This window comes from Chlorocebus sabaeus, chromosome 2 (genome assembly GCF_047675955.1).
Source record: "Chlorocebus sabaeus isolate Y175 chromosome 2, mChlSab1.0.hap1, whole genome shotgun sequence".
Lineage (NCBI taxonomy): Eukaryota > Metazoa > Chordata > Mammalia > Primates > Cercopithecidae > Chlorocebus > Chlorocebus sabaeus.
Window position 1 is genome coordinate 13,221,611 of NC_132905.1, and position 11,012 is coordinate 13,232,622.

Genomic DNA, 11,012 nt, shown 5'->3' on the forward strand with positions numbered 1-11,012 from the left:
TTTGATATCAGTATATTCTATAATGTATTATTGGCTTTTAAATACCACACCCTCCTCACAGTCTGTAGGACATTTTTATTTAACTTCTTGATTTGAATCAAAGCAGCTGTTACTTCATTAGCTCTTTTGAAGCATTCTTGGTTGACAAGGAACAGCAAGGCTTATAGAAGAAAGCCAGCTTTTCAGATCAGTCTTTCTTTTGATCAGCACTGAATCTGATACTACACTGTACTTTAATCAGAGAAAAAAATGGAGATTTGCCTTTTTTCTATGAAAATTTATCCATAATGGGGAAAGGAACAAAAGATACAGCTTTATCTCTTGTAATTGTCTAATTGCACTAAAACATTCTGGACCCTGAATTTTACCGCAGTCGTTTACTACATAACGACATTTTGGTCAGTGATGGACTACATCTACAACAGTGGTCCCATAGGAATATAATGGAGTTGAAAAACTTACTACCTAATGACATCATAGCGCAACATATGACTCATGTTTGTAGTGATGCTAGGTGTAAACACACCTGTGCTGCCAGTCATATAGAAGTATAGCACATACAGTTATTTACAGCACATAATACCATCATGCATTGCTTAATGATGGGATGCCATGTGAGAAATGCCTTGTTAGGTGATGTCATTGTTGTACAAACATCATAAAGGGTACTTACACAGACCTAGGTGGTATAGCCTAGTATACCCCTACGCTACGTGGTGTGGCCTGTTGCTCCTAGGCTACCAACTTGAACAGCATGTTACTATACTGAATACCCTAAGAGTGATTAACACAATGGTAAGTATTTGTTTCTAAACATAGTGAAGCATAGAAAAGGTGCAGTAAAAATACAGTATAAAAGAGAAAAATTGGTACACCTGTATTGGGCACTTGCGGGAATGGAAGTTGCTCTGAGTGGTGAGTGAATATGAAGGGACATTATTGTACACCACTGTAGACTTTATAAACACACTTAGGCTACATAAAAAATAAAACTTTAAAATTTTTAACTTTTGAATCTTTTGTAATAACACTTAGCTTAAAACACAAACACGGCAACCTGCTTGGGTCCCCCTTCCACACTGTGGAAGCTTTGTCCTTTCACTTTTCACAATGAACATTGCTACTGCTCAAAAAAAAAAAAAAATTGTACAGCTATATAAAAATATTTTGTCTTCATATACTTACAAACTTTTTACTAGTCTTAAACTTTTTTTTCTAACTTTTTGAACTGTTAAAAACTAAGACACAAACACATAATTAGCCTAGGCTAATTAAACACAAAAATTTGCCGGGCGTGGTGGCAGGTGCCTGTAATCCCAGCTCCTCGGGGTTGGAAGGGGTTAGGGGTTAGGGGCGGCGGGGCAGGAGAATCGCTTGAACCTGGGAGGTGTAGGTTGCAGTGAGCTGAGGTCGTGCCATTGCAGTCCAGCCTGGGGAACAAAAGCAAGACTCCATCTCAAAAAAAAAAAACCTCATTACCAAAATCCTTGCATACTTAAGTCCCACAGTTGGCCCTGTGGAACCTGCATATACCAAAAGCTAGCCCTCTGTATAGGAGATGTGAGCTTCCCAAGAATATTGTATCTTTGATCTGCATTTGTTTGGAAAAAATCCACATATAAGCAGTTCAAAGCCATGTTGTTGAAGGGTCAACTATATAGTAAATACTACGTGACAGAAATGTTTCAGCCCCATTATAATCTTGGGGGAACATAGTCGCATATGCAGTCTGTACTAGACGGAAACATCAGCACATGACTACTTGACAATGACAATTAAAAACTATTACCAAAAACTGTATTTATGTATTTACTATATATACTTTTTATTATTTTAGAGTGTACTCTTACTTTTTAAAACAGCTTTTCATGGTAAATTGGTAGCAGCCTCATATAGCTCGTGTTTACTATGTCTCTTGATTGCATCATATTCTTGTGCTTGGTTTTATCTCATGGTATTTTGTTCATCATGGCCCCTAAGCATACAAAATCCATAATGTTGCCAGTAAGGGGCCATGTTGAGTGACCTGAAAACAGAGTTAGAAGTGATTAAGGACTACGAAGGTAGAGAATCAGTGATGGTTATTTCTTGCCAGTCAGGCATGTCCCATTTTACCATAGCTACGATCTTGGAAGAACAAGAACAAAGTGACAGAAGCTGTTAAAGCATCTGCTTCATTGAAGGCAATGAGACTAACAAAAATTAAAGAAGGACCTTTATCAGACACAGAGAAGCTTCTGATGACCTGGAGTGAAGAGCAGACACAGGTGCACACAGTGCTGTGTACCTCTCCGCACCATGATGATCACAGAGCAAAAACTGTGTGTGGTGTTGAAAGAAAAGACTGGATATGGCTGTGATGTTGAATTTACTGCTAGTTCTGGGTGGTTTAAACAATTATAAAAAGAATAGTTTCATTACATAATGGGAAAGTGGTGAGTTTGTGAGTGCTGCTGTGAAGGCAGCTGAAGAATTTTGGGAAACTCTAGATAAGCTGAGTCTGGAGGAAAATCACTTGCCAGAGCAAATTTTCAGTATGGATGAAACCTTTCTATTCCGGAAACAGATGCCTGAAAGCACTTTCATCCATAAGGAGACCAAAGCAATGCCAGGCTTCAAGGCTTTTAACGACTGGATGACAGTCTTGCTTGAGGGCAATGTTGCAGGCTACAAATTGAAACCGTTTGTGATTTGGGACAGTGAGAACCCTAGGGGCTTCAAGCATATCAATATACACACGCTTGGCCAGTGCATTGCAGGAGACATAAGTCGTGGGTGACCCAGCTCCTCTTTCAAGATGCTGTCCTGAATTGATATGCCTGCAAAATTGAGAAGTAGTATTGAGAGAATAACATACCCTTCAAGCTTTTGCTTATTGTCGATAATAAGCAGATGCCTCCTTTAAGTGGCATTTTTCATCCCAGTATCAAACACCACCTCTTTGATCCAACTGATGGAGTTACAGCGGCTTTTAAGGCCTACTATCTGAGAAAGGCCTTTGTCCTGTCATCGCAGCTGAGGAAGACACTGAGAAGATTCCGATACGATTCTGGAAGGATTACAATATCTGTGACTACATTAAGAATCTTGCTTGGGCTTGGGGTCATATCATCAAGGAGTGTATGAATGGCGTCTGGAAGAATACACTCAAGAGGTTTGTCCATGACTTAAAAGGATTTGCATAAATCACAGTCTGTGGTTGAGATGGCAAACAACTTTAACCTGGGTGTGGATGAGGACGATATAGAAGAGCTCCTAGAGGTGGTTCCTGAGGAATTGACTAGTGAGGAGCTGTGAGAACTGGAACAAGAACGCATAGGTGAAGAGGAAAGAGAAAAGGAAACTGCAGGAAAAGCAAAAGAAGAACCCTTAAGAAAATTCAGAGTGAAGGATTTAGCAGTGCAGACCTCAGCAAGCTCCTTAAGTTTGAAAACACGTGGCTGGGTGTGGTGGCTCGCACTTGTAATCCCAGCATTTTGGGAGTCTGAGGCAGGTGGATCATCTGAGGTCAGGAGTTTGAGACCAGCCTGGCCGACATGGTGAAACCCTGTCTCTACTAAAAATACAAAAAAATTAGCCAGACGTGGTGGTGGGCTACTGGGGAGGCTGAGGCAGGAGAATCGCTTGAACCTGGGAGGCAGAGGTTGCAGTGAGCCGAGATCGTGCCATTGCACTCCAGCTTGGGCGACAAGAGAAAAAAAGCTCCGTCTCAAACAACAACAACAAAGTTTGAAAACATGGATCTCAATACCAAAAGGTTTTCGTTAATAGAGAAGAATATTCATGGTTCATTATCTGCTTACAAGCAAATCTATGATGAAAAAAGGAAACAAAGCACCTTGGACTTACTCCTGATAAATGTGACACGGCCTCAAGAAGAGCCTAAGGCAGGTCCTTCCACAGTTATCCAGAAGAAGGCATTGTTACCATGGGAGGTGGCAGTTCCATGTGTGTTACTGTTCCTGAAGACCCTCCAGTGGGACAAGATGTGAAGGTGGAAGGTAGTGATACTGTTGATCCTCATTCTCTTTAGGCCTAATGTATGTGTTTGTGTCTTAGCTTTTAGGAAGAAAATGTTTTTTAAAGTTTTTGGGTTTTCTGTTTTTTTGTTTTTTTGTTTTTCTTTTTTTGAGACAGAGTCTTGCTCTTATCGCCCAGGCTGGAGTGCAGTGGCACGATCTCAGCCCGTTGCAACCTCAGCCTCCCAAGTAACTGGAATTACAGGCACCCGCCACCACGTCCGGTTAATTTTTTGTATTTTTAGTAGAGATGGGGTTTCGCCGTGTTGGCCAGGCTGGTGTCGAACTCCTGACCTTGTGATCCATACCTGCCTTGGCCTCCCAAAGTGCTGGAGAAGTTTTTTTTTTTGTTTTAAATTTTTTTTTAAAGCTTATAGAATAGGTATATGAAGATAGAAAATATTTTTGTACAGCTGTACAATGTGTGTTGTTTTGTTTTTGAGATAGAGTCTTGCTGTGTTACCCAGGCCAGAGTGCTGTGCTCTGATCTTGGCTCACTGCAACCTCTGCCTCCTGGTGATTCTCCTGCCTCAGCCTCCCAAGTAGCTGGGATTACAGGTGCCTGCCACCACGCCTGGCTATTTTTTGTATTTTCAGTAAAGATAGGGTTTCACCATGTCGGTCAGGCTGGTCTCAAACTCCTGACCTCAGGTAATCCACCCGCCTGGGCCTCCCAAAGTGCTGGGATTACAGGCGTGAACCACCGTACCCGGCCAATCTGTTTGTGTTTTAAGCTAAGTATTACTACAAAAGAGTAAAAAAGTTAAAAATTGAAAAGTGTATAAACCACAGCAAGCTGAGGTTATTATTCAAGAAAAAAATATTTTTTAGGGCTGGGCACAGTGGCTTGCAATCCCACCACTTTGGGAAGCCAAGGCAGGAGGATTGCTCAAGCCCAGGAGTTCAAGGCTAGCCTGGACAACAGAGTGAGACCCTATCTCTACAGAATTTACCCTAGTGTGGTGGCACACACCTGTAGTCCCCAGGACTGAGGTGGAGGTGGGAGGATCACGTGAGCCCAAGAGGTTGAGACTGCAGTCAGCCGATTGTGCCACTGCACTCCAGCCTGAGCAACAGAATGAGACTTTGTCTCAAAAAAATTGTTCTGTTTTTAGTAAATTTGTGTAGCTTAAGTGTTCATAAAGTCTACAGTAGTGTACAGTAATGCCCCAGGCTTTCATATTGACTCACCCAGAGCAACCTACAGTCCTATAAACTTTGTTCATGGTAAGTGCCCTATATAGTTGTACCATTTATCTTTTATATCGTATTTTTACCATACTTTTTCTGTACTTAGCTGTGTTTAAACATACAAATATTTACCATTGTGTTAATCATTGCCTATGGTATTCAGTACAGAAACATGCTGTACAGGTTTGTAGCCTAAGAGCAATAAGCTGTGCCATGTAGCCCAGGTGTGTAGTAGGTTGCACCATCTAGGTCTGTGTGAATACACTCTAGGATTTCACACCATGATGCATTTTTCAGAATGCATCCCTGTGGTTTAGCAACACATGACTGTGTAGTAAACCTGAAGTCTTTAGTGACTTCCTTCATTTAGGTTATTGTTATTTCTAGCTGCAAAATGTTTATCTTGAAGTCATTTGTCTTTGGTTTGGCTAAAATGTGACTTTTTTTTTCCTAAACATTAGGAACTTAGCATTGACTTTTTAATTTACACTGACAAAAATATTTGGTTTAAGATAGCTTTTTTTGAGTTTCAATTTTATAAAGTTACTATACAAAAGGAAAAAACATAATAAAATCTGTGGCTTTTTTTTGTTTTGTGTTTTGAGACAGTTTTGCTCTTGTCACCCAGGCTGAAGTGCAATGGCGCGGTCTCGGCTTATTGCAACCTCCACCTCCCAGCTTCAAGCGATTCTCCTGCCTCACCCTCCCGAAGTAGCTGGGTTTACAGGCACCCACTACACCCAGCTTATTTTTTTGTATTTTTAGTTGAGATGGGGTTTCACCATGTTGGCCAAGCTAGTCTTGAACTCCTGACCTCAGGTGATCCACCCACCTCGGCCTCCCACAGTGCTGGGATTACAAGCGTGAGCCACCGTGCCTGGCCTAAAATAAATGCATTATTAAGAATGTCGGGGGGATCTGGAATCTGTTAACTGCCTATCTGAAGTGGCATTCTAATTTTAGTTTTTGTGTTTACTTTAGGACTATCGGACAAAACCTTTCTGCTGCAGCGCTTGTCCATTTTCCTCAAAATTCTTCTCTGCCTACAAAAGTCATTTCCGAAATGTCCATAGTGAAGACTTTGAAAATAGGATTCTCCTTAATTGCCCCTACTGTACCTTCAATGCAGACAAAAAGACTTTGGAAACACACATTAAAATATTTCATGCTCCAAACGCCAGCGCACCAAGTAGCAGCCTCAGCACTTTCAAAGATAAAAACAAAAATGATGGCCTTAAACCTAAGCAGGCTGACAGTGTAGAGCAAGCTGTTTATTACTGTAAGAAGTGCACTTACCGAGATCCTCTTTACGAAATAGTTAGGAAGCACATTTACAGGGAACATTTTCAGCATGTGGCAGCACCTTACATAGCAAAGGCAGGAGAAAAATCACTCAATGGGGCAGTCCCCTTAGGCTCAAATGCCCGAGAAGAGAGTAGTATTCACTGCAAGCGATGCCTTTTCATGCCAAAGTCCTATGAAGCTTTGGTACAGCATGTCATCGAAGACCATGAACGTATAGGCTATCAGGTCACTGCCATGATTGGGCACACAAATGTAGTGGTTCCCCGATCCAAACCCTTGATGCTAATTGCTCCCAAACCTCAAGACAAGAAGAGCATGGGACTTCCACCAAGAATCGGTTCCCTTGCTTCTGGAAATGTCCGGTCTTTACCATCACAGCAGATGGTGAATCGACTCTCAATACCAAAGCCTAACTTAAATTCTACAGGAGTCAACATGATGTCCAGTGTTCACCTGCAGCAGAACAACTATGGAGTCAAATCTGTAGGCCAGGGTTACAGTGTTGGTCAGTCAATGAGACTGGGTCTAGGTGGCAACGCACCAGTTTCTATTCCTCAACAATCTCAGTCTGTAAAGCAGTTACTTCCAAGTGGAAATGGAAGGTCTTATGGGCTTGGGTCAGAGCAGAGGTCCCAGGCACCAGCAAGATACTCACTGCAGTCTGCTAATGCCTCTTCTCTCTCATCGGGCCAGTTAAAGTCTCCTTCCCTCTCCCAGTCACAGGCATCCAGAGTGTTAGGTCAGTCCAGTTCCAAACCTGCTGCAGCTGCCACAGGCCCTCCCCCAGGTAACACTTCCTCAACTCAAAAGTGGAAAATATGTACAATCTGTAATGAGCTTTTTCCTGAAAATGTCTATAGTGTGCACTTCGAAAAAGAACATAAAGCTGAGAAAGTCCCAGCAGTAGCCAACTATATTATGAAGATACACAACTTTACTAGTAAATGCCTCTACTGTAATCGCTATTTGCCCACAGATACTCTGCTCAACCATATGTTAATTCATGGTCTGTCTTGTCCATATTGCCGTTCAACTTTCAATGATGTGGAGAAGATGGCCGCACACATGCGGATGGTTCACATCGATGAAGAGATGGGACCTAAAACAGATTCTACTTTGAGTTTTGATTTGACATTGCAGCAGGGTAGTCACACTAACATCCATCTCCTGGTGACCACATACAATCTGAGGGATGCCCCAGCTGAATCTGTTGCTTACCATGCCCAGAATAACCCTCCAGTTCCTCCAAAGCCACAGCCAAAAGTTCAGGAAAAGGCAGATATCCCTGTTAAAAGTTCACCTCAAGCTGCAGTGCCCTATAAAAAAGATGTTGGGAAAACCCTTTGTCCTCTTTGCTTTTCAATCTTAAAAGGACCCATATCTGATGCACTTGCACATCACTTACGAGAGAGGCACCAGGTTATTCAGACGGTTCATCCAGTTGAGAAAAAGCTCACCTACAAATGTATCCATTGCCTTGGTGTGTATACCAGCAACATGACCGCCTCGACTATCACTCTGCATCTAGTTCACTGCAGGGGTGTTGGAAAGACCCAAAATGGCCAGGATAAGACAAATGCACCCTCTCGGCTTAATCAGTCTCCAAGCCTGGCACCTGTGAAGCGCACTTATGAGCAAATGGAATTTCCCTTACTGAAAAAACGAAAGTTAGATGATGACAGTGATTCACCCAGCGTCTTTGAAGAGAAGCCTGAAGAGCCTGTTGTTTTAGCTTTAGACCCCAAGGGTCATGAAGATGATTCGTATGAAGCCAGGAAAAGCTTTCTAACAAAATACTTCAACAAACAGCCCTATCCCACCAGGAGAGAAATTGAGAAGCTAGCAGCCAGTTTATGGTTATGGAAGAGTGACATTGCTTCCCATTTTAGTAACAAAAGGAAGAAATGTGTCCGTGATTGTGAAAAGTACAAGCCTGGCGTGTTGCTGGGGTTTAACATGAAAGAATTAAATAAAGTCAAGCATGAGATGGATTTTGATGCTGAGTGGCTATTTGAAAATCATGATGAGAAGGATTCCAGAGTCAATGCGAGTAAGACTGCTGACAAAAAGCTTAACCTTGGGAAAGATGATGACAGTTCCTCAGACAGTTTTGGAAATTTGGAAGAAGAATCCAATGAAAGTGGTAGCCCTTTTGACCCTGTTTTTGAAGTTGAGCCTAAAATCTCTAACAGTAACCCAGAGGAACATGTACTGAAGGTAATTCCTGAGGATGCTTTAGAATCTGGGGAGAAGCTAGACCAAAAAGAGGAGGATGGTTCAAAATACGAAACTATTCATTTGACTGAGGAACCAACCAAACTAATGCACAATGCCTCTGATAGTGAGGTTGACCAAGACGATGTTGTTGAGTGGAAAGACGGAGCTTCTCCATCTGAGAGTGGGCCTGGATCCCAACAAGTGTCAGACTTTGAGGACAATACCTGTGAAATGAAACCAGGAACCTGGTCTGATGAGTCTTCCCAAAGTGAAGATGCAAGGAGCAGTAAGCCAGCTACCAAAAAAAAGGCTACCATGCAAGGTGACAGAGAGCAGTTGAAATGGAAGAATAGTTCCTATGGAAAAGTTGAAGGGTTTTGGTCTAAGGACCAGTCACAGTGGAAGAATGCAGCTGAGAGTGATGAGCGCTTATCTAACCCCCAGATTGAGTGGCAGAATAGCACAATTGACAGTGAGGATGGGGAACAGTTTGACAACATGACTGACGGAGTAGCTGAGCCCATGCATGGCAGCTTAGCCGGAGTTAAACTGAGCAGCCAACAGGCCTAAGTGCCAGGTTCCTTGGCATTGGTGACATGCTGCAGCCTGGAACTCTGATCTCCATTCAGTGTGACTGCAAAGCTGTCTTCTCACTGGTACTGCCTTGTGAGTACTGGTTGGACTGTGGGGCATGTGGCCACTGCAGTTCCAGTGGTTATTTCTAAGTCTATGACACGACAGGCTGATCTTGCTTCAGAACCTTCTCTGACAGACACGGTAACTAAATGTGAAAAACCAATAAGCTGGTGGCTCATGAATACATACGAGGAAAAGCAGAGGTTTATTTTATCTGCCTTTTCAACATTTCTTTCCCTCTGTGAAATGATTGGTCAGATGTCTTTGAGAAGCGTTAACCTAATTCACATGGTAGTGTAGGGCCAACATACAAGCTACCAGTCTAATGTGTATAGTAGACTTTGGGAAAAGCGATTTTTTTTCATGTATTCATTCTGAATAGTTGAAATGTATATTTGTACAGTCTTTTAGACCTATTCAAGTGATGCTCATGATACTGTTATTGTGTGCCCATCATAGATTTCTTTTTTTAGTGTTGCCCTTGCTGTGTAATAAACGCTATATCTAGTTTACCTAGCAAAAGCTCAAAACTGCGCTAGTATGGACTTTTGGACAGACTTAGTTTTTGCACATAACCTTGTACAATCTTGCAACAGAGGCCAGCCACGTAAGATATATATCTGGACTCTCTTGTATTATAGGATTTTTCTTGTTCTGAATATCCTTGACATTACAGCTGTCAAAAACAAAAACTGGTATTTCAGATCTGTTTTCTGAAATCTTTTAAGCTAAAATCACATGCAAGAATTGACTTTGCAGCTACTAATTTTGACACCTTTTAGATCTGTATAAAAGTGTGTTGTGTTGAAGCAGCAAACCAATGAGTGCTGCATTTTGGATATTTAGTTTTATCTTTAGTTCAACACCATCATGGTGCATTCATTTATACCATCTAATATATGACACACTGTTGTAGTATGTATAATTTTGTGATCTTTATTTCCCTTTGTATTCATTTTAAGCATCTAAATAAATTGCTGTATTGTGCTTAATGTAAATATTTGCTTTATTACCCATGACAGTTCTGTGTGTCCATTATATCTTTTGCCATTTAATGCCATAACTCTTTCATCAGAGATGGCAGCCACAGTCACAGAGGAAACTTGTGGAAAACCCAAGATCTGTCATCTGCATAAAGAATGCTTTCTCTTGAGGCACCTGGTACAAAATCTGTTTTGCGTTTTTGTTTTTTGTTTTTTGTTTTTCTCTTTTAACTGAAAAATAAACACCCTTGAGTTTTTCAGTTCACCTTTTGTTAAGGAGCAGAGCCTGGATATATATGTAAATGTCTCTGATTTTAAAAAAAAAAAAATGTAAACATGGATTGGCATTAATTTGCAAGCAGAATCTTAATAGCCTTGATGGGGTTTTTTTTTTTTTTTTTTTTCCTTGTAGATGAAGTTAAGTGTTCGTTTTCACCTTACAATGGGAACAATTGTAGTGCAGGCAGCTCTGCCTCTGTTGCCACTCTTGGCCATCTTGCTATTAAGGGAAAGGCTTTGAAGAGCACACACAGGGCTGTAAAGATGGAAGGAGCTGGTATTTTTACCGTGCGTAGATTCCCAAGAGCAACTTGTACTAAAAAGCAGAAAGTTACAAGGAAGCAGAATTAGGCCAACATTTCCAGCAATTAAAACAATGATG

At 41.4% G+C, this 11,012-nt stretch overlaps 1 protein-coding gene across 4 annotated transcripts in view; it reads left to right on the forward strand.

Annotated features, from left to right (window-relative positions):
• The window catches only part of ADNP (activity dependent neuroprotector homeobox), a 41,689-nt gene extending 31,323 nt beyond the window's left edge, over positions 1–10,366 (forward strand). For all 4 annotated transcript variants that reach the window (XM_008014097.3, XM_008014109.3, XM_008014120.3 and 1 more), the window contains one exon: positions 6,192–10,366. In XM_008014097.3, the coding sequence (XP_008012288.3) occupies positions 6,192–9,302 (3,111 nt within the window). In that variant the 3' untranslated portion in view covers positions 9,303–10,366. The remainder of the gene's footprint in view (positions 1–6,191) is intronic.
• The last annotated feature ends 646 nt before the right edge of the window (positions 10,367–11,012 follow it).